The following is a 15,109-nucleotide window of genomic DNA, read 5'->3' on the forward strand; positions in this document are numbered from 1 at the left end:
AAATTACTGCTGAGACTTCAGGTGTGATTCCCCTCCTTCCCTTTGTACCATGGAGAAGAGATGGTGGTAAAGTTTAACACTGCAACCAGTGGAAATGGTAGCATGAGCTACAGGTCAGTCAAATACCAAGTGTACAAAATTTTCTACCCAAGGAGGTTACAGTAGGTTTAATGAGCATAAGGGGAGGAATGTCTGCTCTGTTTTGGATGGTTGGTCTTCTCATTTTGGAGAGAGACAGAGGGTATTTTCCTCCCACTGAGCTCATACAGCTCCCTGAGGCAGGAGCCTGTGCATCACTTCTTTCTCTCCCTGTACTAACGGGGTGAGGATGTAGGAGTTGGTACTGTGGTGGATTCTCCTACATGTTCTTCCTGCTGCTTGCTGTGCCCCAGAGCGCCAAATTCGGTACCCATGGTGCTTCTTTCCTTCGCTTCTGAGTCATTAACTTTCAAAATGCAGCACTTCCCTGAGAGAACAGGCGGCAACGGCAGTCCCTGTGCTGCCACAGCCGTTTCTGCACATCCACGACGGCCGGGTCTGACCTTGGAGCAAAGCACCGACGTGGGATCTTTCTTCATTTCTCCTCTAAGCCCTGGCATTTCTCCCTGATGACCCTGGCTAAATTGCATCCTATCTGTGCCCCTGTTACCAACCTATAAAATGGACACACTGCTGTTTCTTCCACCTATTCATTTTTGTTTTGCTCTTTAATACCAGAGCAGATGACGTAAGAGAGAGGAGCTTTCATCTGACATCCTTGGCGGGTGCTTAGACAAGAGGCCAAGATCTTAGCTGGGATTCGTAGGTAAATTGCAAGGAGTGAGGATTTGCCCTGAATTATGCTTTAACTTGTAAGTTATAATATTGCTGTCTTCAAAGATGTTGGGGGGGGGGCGTTAAATAGAAACTTAAATTTTTATGAAATATATAAAATAGTCACAATGATGAGGAGGTGTTTTATTTGGGGTATTATTTGTATATTGGATGTACACTGGACTTACACTGTTTTTGTGGCAGGCACTTATCACTGAATACACAGAGATTTCTTTCCTCCTTACCTTAGGAGGAATGAAAAATTCAGAAGTAGCAAATTTAGAATAGTGAAAAATGCAGCTTTTAAAAATAATCATTGGAGAAAACAAGAAGCATGTTTGCTCATGTCCTTTATCTCAGTCAGCTAATCTTGCAGAATGTCAGCTTGTATAGAAATAGATTTTTACATATGAACTTGTTACATCACTTCCTAAAAAAAGAGTATTTAGCTTGTACTTAAATAGCACATTCAGAGACTGTTTATGCAGTATTTCTGCTGCAAATGTATGATCCTTGTTAGGTAGCTAAGCTCTGTGTGAAGTTTTAAAACTGCAGTGTATTTATTTGCTGCTTACTATGTGAAAGATGAAATACTTACAAAAGTATCAGTTTGAAATCTTCATTTTTTTAATATCATACTTTTTTTTTAAAGATGGAATTGTTTTCTACCATTTTGACCTTTACTGGTCATAGGGAACAATTCTAAAAAAAAAAGGTATGCTAAAAGTGTTTGATAGAGAGAAACTGAAACCTTCTGTGAAATCCATTAAATTAGTCATAACAAAAGTTAATTCAAACTTTAAACCCCATATTTTATCCAACTGCAGCTTGTTTATTTTGTTGCACCCTAACAAAGCGGAGAAACTATCCAATTTAAGACCAGTGAAATACCTTGTGTCTCACAATGGTATTTCAATACACGTTATTAATTCTTCCAAGTCAACTCCGACGTAATGCCCCATGTGATTTTAGGAAGAGCAGAGACAACAATGTGTCTTTGGAGGTGCCATTTTTCAACTGAAATGTGAAATCAATGTCCTGACCATTTGTGGTCATTAAAAATCCCATGGCACTTTTCTGCAAGAGTAGAGGCATTGACTCCCAAGTCTTGGTGAAATTCCAACTAAGTAATTATATTCCCCCCGATACAACCTTCCTTTTAAAGCTAATTTAATGTTCCTCTTCAGCTGTTCTCCCTTGCTTTAAGTGGAAAATCCTTCATTTCCCTTTGTAAACTTTTCTTTAGTTCTGCTTTATACTGACAATTAGTAGCTGTCTTTTCTCTTGCCACATCACTGATGCATGTCTACGCAGTGCAAGCAAGGACCTCTACAATTTAAAAAGCTGTTTATTGATGGTCTGGTTAAAGCCATTGAAATTAATGGGACGTATCCCTTTGAGTTGGTGGTCACAGGAGCCATCAGTGCTGTAGCTTAGAGGTGTTGGTCAACGGTCTGTTTTGGACCCCTCTCTACCCTGATTTTCTTGTGTTGCTGGGTGTCGTGTAGAGAGTTGGGGGTATGGTGTCTGCTCCCTGTCTGCGTGCAGGCAGAGCCAGGGTTGAGTGGTCGAAACGTCAGACACGACGTTTGTTCTGGCAACCCAGATTTGCCCATGGGGCAAAACAAAGAACAGCTTCACGGTTATACAATATTTGGAAATATTTCAAGGTGGAACTTCCTAGTTATCAATGTTATTGCAATTTGTTACACACAGCTTATCAGCACATGTGCCATATCCAGTTATGCTCACAGTGGATATTCCTGGAAAAATATAAAACTTTTCACGTGATCCTCTCAAATACTTCATTTCTCTTCAACTTGTACTTATTTCTGTTCATAAGTATATCCCTTCTGGCATGATTAATGCTTGTTCCAGGTGTAGGACTCTGTTTAGTAAAGGGTTGAACGTTTCACCCAGACCAGAAATATCAGCTTAACTTTAAGGGGTTTTTTTGTGCTTCATGGAAAATGAGCATAAGTGATAGATCTAACTGCTCCTACAGGGAATCAAACGGGTCATGGCCACTTGTCCTGGAGAAGACAGGACCATCTAACCCTCCTGGCTGAAATGATGACCGCTGGCTCTGATGCCTACAACCATGACCTCAGGGTTTGGACACTTGTCTTCACAAGTTGGAAGACTCCCGTATTCTGCATCGTGGGGGTTTTCTGCTTGCATTTGTGCTGCTTTCTTAATCGCATACCATACAGATCCCTTCTTCAGCTTCGCCCTTATCCTTATGTCCTTATCCTCATGTGCCTCGTGTGCCGTAGGCGGGCTTTATCCTCTCCCCAAAGTGTGAGATGGAAAAAGGAAGAACGGTGACACGATTGCAGGAATGTGTTGCTGCCTTTCTTTTTGCATCTTCCCCAGCACCCCGACAGATTGCTTAGCTTGAATCCATATGCTTTCCTTTTCACAACAAAAATTGTTCTCGATAGAGACCTAAAGTGATTTCCAAATCACTCAGGGTCATGATCCTGCAGAAGAAAAAATTCTTTCTAAGCATAGCCTTGACTCCTATGGTTTGAACTCAGTACTTGCTAAGTTTCCTGGCATGCATCTCGCAGAATATACACAAGATTAACTCAGTTGCCCTTTAAACCCCTGCCCTGTCCCTTGTGCCTCAGTTTACATCTCTGCGGAAGCACGGCAGGGAGTATTAAACCGGACAAAAATGTTGCACAGTTAAACCTCAGAGCTGTGTTGTGCCAAACCCTGCACGTAGGTGGGTAACAACAGCTGCTAGTCAGCCTCTGAGAGAAGAGCACCATATGATTTCTCAGTGAGCAAAACATTTAATACAAACACAACACTTTCCAAATACTCTGAAGAGTTTTCCTGAACAACTTTCTTTAAACAAAACTAATAGGCAGTAAAGTCTGTTTGCTGATCTTTATGCAGATCTTCCCGCTTCCACTTCATTATAAGGTTTTGACTAAAATATTTATACTTTTCTGCTTTGGTACACATCCTACCCCAATCCTACGGGAAGGATTTCTCAGCCTGTAGAGAGAAATGACAAAATGTGTGTGTGGTGTTTGGTTCACCCACACTGGCTTTCTGAGTTTTGAGAATAGCTATATAGTCCTCTCTGGAGGGTGCAGAGCCTCTTCAGCAGGTCAAAGCTCCTCACAGATCTAACAAACAATTTGTAAACCCACAATTTGATCTTTTTGGAAGACCACATGTGACAGGGTAACATTTGGGGGTGCAGATCCTCCACCCAGCACCCTCCTGGCTTCAAAAGCACCTTCATCTTCCATACGTATGGACCACACTACCCCGGATCTGTCCTGCACCGCTAAACACAAAATGCTGGGAAATTGTAAATTACCTTCCTGGAAATCCTGTCATTGCGGTTTATAATGTCACCCTCCACCTAACAGCTTTTCTAGGGTCTTTAGCCTTGTCCTCTTCTGTCCTTAGCGTTGTTGTGCATTAGCTTATTCCGTTTGCATTGACACTGATTTCAGTGGAATTCGGGGCAGCCCTGGTGAAGCATTTTGGTTTCCATCTTCACTCTTTTCTAAGGTCATCCTTTCATATCATAGGCAGGACGTGAAAATACATAGTCTTATATTCATTTTCCCTTTGAGTATTACCCTTCTCTTGTTTTTATCCTAGGGAAAAAAATATCTGTAGATACAGTAAATTATGAGTTATATTTATTGTACGTGTCATTTGGGAGTACTAGGGATCTGAAAATTGGTTGTATAAGTCTAGCTTCAGTTTCTTGAAATACTTCAGAATCCATACTACTGTATCCATTATCTTTAAATAAACTTTAAGGGTTTTCTTGATGAGTAATTTGCTCCATAAGATTTTCTTTTTTAAACTCCCATGAAATATATTTATAGAGCAGTGTTTCAATTCCTGATATTTATAGGACACTTACAGTGGACATTAACCATCTTCAGCAGTCCGTGTACCATTTATTTCCAGGGATAATTGTGTTTGTTTTCTAGGAAAATAATATTTTTAGTTTAATAATCTAAAGGGGGGGCGGGTATGGTTTAAATGTTTACTGAGTTTATGAGAAACAGTGAAATCTTTGGCGAGTTGCAAAGAATCAGACTTCTCCTCTTTTACTTGTGAATTTTAGAGTTTTGTTTGAGTTTGATCTGTATTTCAAAAATCGTTACCTTACATATTTTTGTTTAAAATTGGAATTTGATCTGACCAAATGCGAAACTGGCAACACAATTAATTACATTAAAAATGTATATGCTAAAGGCCTGCAGTGTCTTTGTTCAACATTCCGATCACATTCAGATTTTTTAGCGCTGTATCGACTATTTAATAATTGTTTTCATAAGGCCAGCATCTCTTGTAGAGAGGGTTATTTAACAAAAATGAAAATCTTTAGAAATTTAGATGCACCAATCACTCACTGCTCTGCTCAGAAGCTGACAGTGTGTTTCCAGTTAAACATCCTCTTTTAAACCTAGCTGCTTCTGCTTCTTGACGCTTCCTGCAACACCCACCTGCGATTTGCCTCTTTAAGCTGGATGAGCAACTGCTATTTTATAAAATGTGCTCCCATACCCTAAAGCAATAAGGTTGGCGCTATTCTGTTATTAGAGCGATAATAGGTAGCTAAAGGCTAGGGAGTCCCTTTAGAAGAAGAAACAAAGAAACGCCCAGCCTGACTTTTTAGTCCAGGTTCTTTCCCCAAAAAAGCATTTCAATGAAAGGTGATGATGCCTGTGATTAGTGGTGGAAGAGAAATATTTCCTGACTGTTCGAACCATTTAGTGATCCAGTTCTTCGATAGGTTACAGAAAATATCATATAAATTCTTTGAACTGTGTAAGTTATGAGTAGGGCTTGGAAAATAAGGTGGTATAACACCAACGTGCAGAGGTTTAATGAAAATAAAATGTCTAAAATGTACAGCTGTATCAAATTACCCCATAGAAACCAAGTCTGTATTGCTCCACTCTAATTTCATTTTCTTATCTCTTTCCATTCTCTTCCTCTTGCTCCTGGCTCTCACCTTTGATGCCATTTATATCATGGACTTTGTTCATCACAGGCACCTGCTAAATACAGACCTGTCTGCCTTTGCTGGGGTGGGAGCTGGCTCTTCTGAAAGGGCTTGTATAGCTGTCGGTCTGCCGCTGAATGCTGTGTGCAAGAAAAGGGTGTGAGCCAGCTTTTTTTTTTTTTTTTTTTTTGCTTATTCCTCTTTGCAACCACTGAACACGGTTCTGCTCTGTGCCTTTTGAAGCAAAACGCCGGGAGGTTTAAGGCAACCTTCTGTGACCGGCGAACTGCGCAGCTTGAAGATAGAGACTCAATGAAAATGCAAAGCCATGCATGTTTAGAGGGACCATTTTATCTTCTCTGACACTGTAATGGAGTCTACAATGGCCAGTGTAACCATTAAGGAAAAAGCCTGGGTGTCACTGTGGGGTGCTCCATAAAAAAAATTAATCCTTTAAAAAACAAGACCTTGTACCTGCTCATAGTTCATATAGTGCCAAAAAGCATCAGGAATCTGGAACTAAAGAGGAGCTCTGAATTATTGTGGCTTTAGTATAATAACTCCGTAGTTGCCCCATCAAAAAAAGTGGCTTCAGAACATTGTAAAGTTCTACAAGAGCTTTCAAAAATATCTTTCTTTTTTTACTTTGGATTCATAAAGAAATTAGGCTTGGGGGTTCAATCTGTATTTATAAGGTTTATACCCTCAGAACAAAAATGTGTAGGCTTGGTTCCATGGTCGCTAGATCCATGGTTTTGGGAACTGTTAAGGAAAGGAAGATTTTGAGACCTGTATTAATTACCACCACCACCACCTCCCCCCCAAAAAACCCCAATATTAGATTTCCCCCAGCACCACCACCTGTATGTAAAAGTGGATGGAAGGATTTTCTGTTCCTCAGCTGTAAACAAGGAGAAGAGAGTATTATGTTGAGAATTGTCCCATACCACAAGTTCAAAGCTACAGATCTGAAATTTTGCAATTTGGATCTCAGCTGAAGCAAACAGGGTGTGAACTAACCAGCTATCTTTCATGCAGCAAACTTAAACATAGGACAGAGATTTCATAACTGGACAAGCAAAGTGTGAAACGAGTTGGACCTCTGGTCGAGTCTAGGACAACTAACCACCTTACGCCTCCTTGCTGGTTTTTCTTTAAGGTCTTATACATGCGAGAGAAAGGAGAAATAGAGCTATCCAGCTGTTTTGCTGAAGTTTGGATAAGGTCTAAGCAAATGTGCTGGGGAGGGGAGCAAGGACATACAGTGGTGGTAGATCTGGGATGTATTTTAAGGGCTGTGTACATAGGTAATGGTAATGTATTTAATTGTGCTTTAATGTGACATACTGGTTACATTAGCCCACTTTCACTATCTCACGCTCAGTTTCCCTCAAACGAATTGCAAACCCACAAAACAGATTCAAACAAGTAAGTTGGATCAAAAATCACATATTTGGAAAACAACTAATGCCTAAAACCCAATATAAGAAGATTTAACGTTAACATGGTATCTTTTTCAGTGCACGACATGGTTATAAATGTGTAGAATGTCTTGCTTTTGCTGCAGCACTGAAAAAAAGGAACTTTTTCCACTGGAAAATTGGCCCAGTGCTACATTTCATCTATGTAGGACCATGCAGTGCTGGCATTTGAAATAGTGATAATTTTATGCCTAAAAAATGAGTAATTGAACCATTGAGAACTTCATTCTGATGAAATCCTTAGCTCACGCTCCATCATCTGCTTTTCACATTCTTGTGTATATGATCATGCAGACGTCGCATCTGCAAATGACGCATTTGCGTATAAAGCTGTGTATGTGTGTCTGCACTCCTATGAAATATAAGCAGTATAAAGGCGTCTTTAAAATTTTATAGCTTCTTTAAACACAAGCTAATTTTTCCTCACTTTGTGTCTTTCAGAGAGACTGCCACAGAGTTATCTGGAACATTACCAAGGTAAGCAAGTTGCTCTAAACTGCATCTGTGTATCCATGTCTGGAAGGTACTGAAAAGAGCACGACTTTTTGAGCCAGAACATGATCCTTTTCCTAAGGAAAACTGCTGGGATCCTGAGAACTGGGGGTGCAGAGAGGAGAACACACACCGCTTGCCACGGACAAAATGTCTGTGAAATACTGACGCAACCAAAACCGCGCAGCTTAAAGCGACACGTTGAAGTTGCTTTGAGGTTTAGCGCAATTATGCACCTGATGAGAAAAATCCCAGATGTGGCTTTCTTCCAGCTGTGCAATTATACCCATTGCAGGTGGTTTGGCTTTTGCTTTAAATTTCACCTGAGAGATGAGGGGAGGGAAATGTGGAGGTAGGAGGAAAAACCACTGTGATCTTAAGGCATTTTCATTTGGAAAGCAGGAAAGCAGCTTAGACCAAATTCTTCTATGCTGAGAAAGCTTTTCATAAAATAATAGAACTAGACAAGACTCCCAGGCTGCAGTAGAGGTTTTTGAAGAGAGACCTGCCTACATATTGTCAGCAGATGCAATAACATGCTGTAATCATGCAGATAGAGAAAAGGGTGGAGAGAAGGGAAACAAAAAAATCTGATATGGTAACCTGTCACTTAGCAGAGATGCCTGGTGAGTAAAAAAAAAATGGTGCTCTCAGTCCTCTTGCATCTTCTGCCACCAGTTTTGCTCTCTGAGGTGCAAGGGGTTTTAATGGGGTCATGGTTTTGGGAGGCTTGTTCTCTGGTTAATACCAGTATTGTAGTTTATACAATATATAACGTAAAAAGAATATTTCAACAAGAAAGTCAGTTTTCTTTAAGCATGGTAATACATACAGAGAAAAAATGTCTGCCTTTATGGAGCACATGGTGTATATTATTTGGCTTGTCTGTATTGATAAGCTGTAAATATGTAGATTTTCAGTGTATGTGATGGTTTTTTGCCTTCTGTAATGTATCACTTTGTTCTGTAGGTACAAACTTGTGTGATTTATATCAGTTGCTAATTTATTAGATACCTTTCTTCTTATACTTACCATCACTTGATATCCTCAGTTGTGCAAGCAAATACGGTGGTGAAATTTTGCCAAGCGTTTGAAGTGCAGACCAATGATCAGGCCTACCTGACACATAAAAGATTTTGTTCATCTTCATTGCAAAAGAATTACAATTCTTCATACATACAAAAAAAAAAAAAAAGAAGAAAATAGAGACTCAGCAGAGTAGCTGTCTCCTTGATTAGGAACATCAATAACAATGCTTAGCTGTATCTTTTACTGGTCTTAGTGCTAAAATATTTCTAGTTTTGACTGCATGCCCCAGTTGTTTGGGTGTTAGATGACTAATATACTGGAAACGTGAAGTCCTTGTACTGTAGAAATGAATTCCACTTTAAATTAAGTTAAAAAGAGAGATATAGGCGCTTGAATAAACATCCAGTTTCATACTTGCCATTAATGATTTCCTAAATGTGTTTTTTGAATTATTACCACAAGCCTTTAATTTCAACTGTGGCAAGATGTCACAAGTAAAAATCAGATTATACAAGCAATGTGCACAAGGCATTGTAATTGTGTTATAAATATTAAAACCAATGATCTTGTCTTGATTTAAAACAAATGTTTACAGCTGTGTGCAGGTTGGCTAGTCCTCCAGCCTTCTGGGGGATTCACCTGTTCCTGCATTTCTCTAGACAAGCAGTTCCTTGGGGTTTTTAATCTTATGTTGTGATGTATTAATCTAATATTTTTTGTTCTTCTTTCAAACTTCAAGTGAACCATTTTGCTATTATTAATTCATAACAGTGAAACAGTCTAAGTTCCCCACCAACACCACATCTTCTTCCACCTTCACCCTGCAACTACTTTATAGCATATAAAATTTCAGTTGTTGCATCTTGAAATAATGAAACTAATAACCGCTTTCCTGTGGTCACTGTGTTCATTGTATTTTGTCCGATGGGGCAGAAAAAGCCCTCTGTAATGCTAGAAATCTGACTCCCATTTGTGCAGGCAAAAATGATGCCTTTTCTCAAGGTAATAATGACTCATGGATATATTTGTGGCCAGGATTGATCAAATCCTTTTCAAGCACTTGTAAACCTGGTGAAAGGGTTTTTCCTGCAAGTGACGTAAGCGCGAGCAGATGTGTCTGTACTTGGAATATTTTGTCCGACTGTCAGGAAGGTTGAGGCGCTGGTGGCACTAATTTTTTGTTGTCATTAAAAGAAAAAACAAGGGAAAAAAATTCTTCAAAACGCCTTCTAAATTTTACATGGTTGAATTAAAGAAGTTAAGGATTTGTTCCCAGAATGCCTTGTAAATAGTCAGAAGTTACAGAAGAGAATATTTTGAATATTTTCTCTTCTCCTATAGTAACCAATAGAGGTTACGTATGTGCATTTTTAAAAAAGAAAATATAAAAAAGTGTCTTGGTAAATGGTGACTTTTTAATATAGTCATTTTCCATTAGATACTGCTGATTGTTCTCTCATGATTATATTTAAAAGGAAGAAGAAATTACCTTACTTCTTGCCACTGAAGAATATGTATCATTGATAGGCAAATGTAGAAAAATCTGAGTTGGTGGACATCATTTAGAAGGAAAGCTAATAGATTAACTTTGCCTGTAGAAAGATATAAAAATATTAGGCATGATTATATTGTGTCAGTTCTAATTTACCAGTTATTTCTGATGATTTGGGGAAGCTCAAGCTAGAGAAGGAATTGAAAATTTAAACTTAAAATATGATAAAGAAGCTTTACAATTTTTATATTAAATGACATTATTATATCTATGAATGTATATTGTTTTTTTCGAAGACAGGCTTTCTGTGTGCAATGGCACATCAAAGAACGGATCTTCACAAGGAAAACTTTATAGTAATATTAAGTTGTTCATTGCATGACCTATTTAGAGTACTCAGATACTTCTTGTTGTAGACTACATAATTAAATTTTAAATGGAACATGATAAAGAAATTATACTGGTGATCTCTAGAGATTTGAATACCCTATTTGGATCTTTACAAGAGTGTAGCGAAGGCATACTTTAAAATTTAATAAAGGTCTGGCCTATTTTTTTTTTTTCCTTTTAGATGTTCTATAGCTGCTATGCCAGTCCTATCTCAAACTATATTTGCTCTCAATGTTCATAGACGGTACCTGCGATAACAGACCAAACTAAAAGTATTAGAAGAAATATAGCTTAACTTGAGAAATGCACCATTTACACATGATACAGAACAATTATTGAATGAAGATAAGCTCTTACAATCTTGTGGTACCTAAGGTAGTAACCACACTTTCATAAACCAGCGTCTGAGCTAAGCGGTCGAAGGGAGCAGTAAATTAGCGAGGTGGAGTGCTCGAGCACAGTGCAAAGCCCTATGGGCACGAGGGAGATGATGTTTGGAGCTTAAACGAGAAAATACTCAGCTTCAATATCAAAGGAATGATTTCAGTCTCTAGCCACTTCTGTTTGTTTCTGTGAAAGTTACTTTATATTTAAAGAAGAACAAATATTTTAAATATAGACTAACTGCATGGATTATTTATTTGCTTAATACTAGGTTAGTAACGATAACAGAAGTAAAATTTGGGATACTTTTCCACATTTATGTAGTGGCTCAATTTTACATTTCACTTGGGACAGGAAAGGGGGGAGAAGTTTAAAGTTTAAACGGTCACTTCCTCCTCTAAACTGTTCTTATTTACTGTTAAAAAAAATAAAGAGAATAATTTGCATAGATATTTTTCATAGAAAAAAATCGTAGAAAGACGTCTGCAGCCGCTGCTTAAATCTTGAGCATACTCAGGAAAACTTGTGTTTTGAGGTAAAGGCCATCTTAAAACTGTCATTTAAAAATTATTTTAGAAGGGTGGGAGGAAATCTGCAATAAAATTTAATGGCATAGATACATCGATGAGAAAAAACAATCAAGTAAGTTCAAAATGGAAATTTAAATCTTTAACTTGTCTTAGAATTGTAATAATTGGCAAACTTTATATATCTTAAAACAGTGGTCTGGAGTAGGGTACAAATTTAAGCCCTCTTGAGTTGGTTTCTTATTCTCTGCCTTTCCATAAATTTCTTTAATAATGTTGAAGTTCCATTTACTGTAGAGACTTATGTTCCTGCGTGTCTACAGCATTTTGAAAATAGAATTTAAGTACTGAAGTCACTTCGGTACTTTTGAAAAATGTTAACCTGCAACTTCACCATTATTTAAATCTAACGCAACTAAGCTTTTATCTAAAGGGAAAAGAAGAATTGACAACCCACCATATGACAAGCAAAATGAAATCTCTTGATCACTAACTGTCAGCAGTCTTTCTAATACCATTGTGTTAGGGAATGATATGTCTTCCAAGGAGCTAAGTACACAAGGTTTTGAATCATTTCTGTCTTGACAGCCTAACCCAAGTAACTACTTGTAAGTGCTTGGATGAATTATAAAATCTATGTGGCTCTGTAGAGTGAGTTAATAAAACATCTATGAGCATTTTAATTACTATAAAATGAAAAGGATTTTCTCCTGACAGTAATAGGGGCATGGACTAAAGACCTGCTTGACATCTCAATTGCTGTCTTCACTGGTTTTGCATGGATTGTGGGAGCTGGGGTTAGCTTCTGTGTTTGCTCTTCTGGTTCCCTTCCAGTGGAGGTCTTCTGCCAAGCAATTTCTCTCACTCTGAGAAGACAGGGTTACGCTTTTCACCTCTCCTGTTTCATATACTGTGGATGTCCTCTCATGTCACCGGCGCCGCTTTGCCAGTCATGTCGGGCTCAAACACCCATCCACCTACACTGTACGCGTGTCTCTGCCAATTTACAACAGAATTTTCCTTACCTTGATGTAATATTTACTGAAGTTTTATTCTCCCTTAAATAAAGCAGGGATTGCGAGTATTCCATTTGTGACCCTTTCTTCTAAAGAAGTTCTGCTTCCACCTCCAAATCCCTTCTCAAAACTCACTTTCATTTAGAGGCATATAAATAATAGGTCAAGAAAATGTTGTTGCTTCTGGGTGGCAGGCAGTGGTAGGTGATAACATTAAAATCTCTTGAATGTCAAACTATATGCAGCTAACCAGCTTTAGTCTTTGGAAATGATATCATCTTGTATCTTTTCTGAAACCACATCATTAAAAAGAAAATTATTCCAGCCCTTCGATATTTAAATGTTCTCAAGTCAACTGTCTTAAAGAGCAGGTTTTCCATAATTTGAATGCCTGCTATTTTCTGAAGAAAATCATTATTTTAAATTGAGACTTGAATTTAACTAATCACTGCCTTAAAAAAAAAAGAAAAAAAATCTTATGTTTGACCTTTCTCTATGCCTCAGATGCTTATTTCTAAATACTCTTTTCTTTCATCTAACCTTTGAGCTGTTTTTCTGTACTGCAAGCAGGACTGCCTATTACCCATTCTATGTGCTGTATAGGAATGCCCTGATATTGTTTGGTCTTTCTGAGGTGCTGTAATATAAATTACAGTAATTATTTGTGTGAGTAACGAGTTAGATGCTATTGTAAGTGAATCTGGGTTTTCTGAGGAAATAATACACAAGTTATCTCTTCACTATTCTGATTTTTATTTTTTCTAAGTAAAGCTTCAATATCATTAAAATGTGACATGGAGTTATTCCTTCTGGTAGCTGTCAGCATTTTTGTTGTTGTTGTTTTACATCCATTTTGAAATATGTTTTTTACAGCTAATGTTAATCTTAAAACACACTTATGTGCAATCTGATCCCTTTCTGAAGAGATATTTTTAAAATCTTAAGAGAAGCCTAAGGAGCATAGAGGTGATTATCCATATGTGCTTACTGATGACTTGCATTCAGAAATTACTAAGATACCAATGGCAGGATTCACATTGCCTAAATTTAGCTATCACAAAAGTCCTCAGTCTAGAGAACTGGGGGAGAAATTAAGGGAAATAGGTACCTCATCTCAGGACAGGGTGAATAACCTTGGGGAATTGTTTTTCTTTCTCCATTGCCTGAAAGTGGAGCCTGGGGGAATAGCGTAGACTAGATGTTTCACCTGATGATAGCTTTAATTTAAGGTGAGTCCTAGCAGCCTAAGTTTTATAAGTGTTAAAGTGCCAAGTGACGTAAGCCAATGCCTACTGGAGTTTTGAGGACATTGGCATGCTTAACCTCAAAAAAACTTTCGATATTTGGTACTTAAGTCCTAAATATAGACCCTGGGAAGGAGGGGGGAAAGTCAGACAAAAACGATTGTTGGACTTGTTATGGCTGTGACCCAGAAGGCAGTAACTCTTGCACAGTGCAGTGTCCTCAGAAATCACGGCTCGCAGTCTTGAAGTGGCTCCTAATTATACGTAGCCTTTGAATCTTAAAATGAGTGTTAGTGATTTTACTCAGTGACCTGGGTTTTGAACCCACAACCATTTTTCACCAGCAGTTGTTAGCATCTCTCACAAACCTTAATGAATTTGACAGAAACCTTTATCTTAAAAGTCTGGTAGGGCTTTTATTTTTATTCCCTTTTGTAAAACTTTAAAACTAGAGACATATTCCCATCTTTTTTTTTTCTGTTATTCACCTTTACCAGACTTCCAAGCATCTTTTTAACTTGTCTTACAAAGCATTGCCATCCAAACGTGCCCAATGAGGATAATGTGCAGCAGAAATGAAAGGACTCAGATCTCTTAATTTCCATTCCTGAAGGTGAATTCCAAGATCGTGATTATTTTTATTTATACAGTGCCTAAAGAGTGCTAAATACTTTATGGAACAAATAAAAGACCTCTTGTAGAAAGCACGCATTCCTATAATCTAATTTTAGTCTCAAATCAGGCAGTATGAATGCTAAGCAGCAGGGCTTGAAGAAAAACGGAAGGTATATGAGGGCTACGCTAATAAGATTGAGCAGTTATTTAGGTTCATTATCTGTTCCACTTAATATCGCTGCAATATCTTACTGGTTTAGGTTAAATTTACATTGGTCTGTGGAGGACATTTGACTGACATAGGAATGGTATTTCTCCGGTTAGGTCAAAAAATGAGCCTTTGAAGAGCAGTTTGAATGAAGATAGAGAAAAGACCTTTACGGATGTATTTTGAGAAACAGCAAAGGAAACAAACTTAAAATACAAAGCCTTTTTTCCCCTCCTTGCTTTATTTCCCAGCTCAGTTGAAATACTTGTGCTCCAAGCTAGTAATTTGTGTGTATCCTTTGCTTAAGTATTGTTTCAGAGCTTAAGATCATCAGAACAGCGTTATGTAGAAAGTCAGTGCGAAGGATGAAACTTGTGGGAATAACTTCAGATGTAAATATGCATTTGGGGAGGGAAAAAAGATGT

The 15,109-nt window shown here is 38.1% G+C and overlaps 1 protein-coding gene across 1 annotated transcript in view; it reads left to right on the forward strand.

Annotated features, from left to right (window-relative positions):
- CELF2 (CUGBP Elav-like family member 2) overlaps nt 1-15,109 on the forward strand; it is a 374,910-nt gene that overhangs the window by 57,950 nt on the left and 301,851 nt on the right. The window contains exon 2 of the mRNA XM_075024683.1: nt 7,729-7,764. Within this exon, the coding sequence (XP_074880784.1) occupies nt 7,729-7,764 (36 nt within the window). The remainder of the gene's footprint in view (nt 1-7,728; nt 7,765-15,109) is intronic.

The sequence above is a fragment of the Buteo buteo genome, chromosome 4, assembly GCF_964188355.1.
Source record: "Buteo buteo chromosome 4, bButBut1.hap1.1, whole genome shotgun sequence".
Taxonomy (NCBI): Eukaryota; Metazoa; Chordata; class Aves; order Accipitriformes; family Accipitridae; genus Buteo; species Buteo buteo.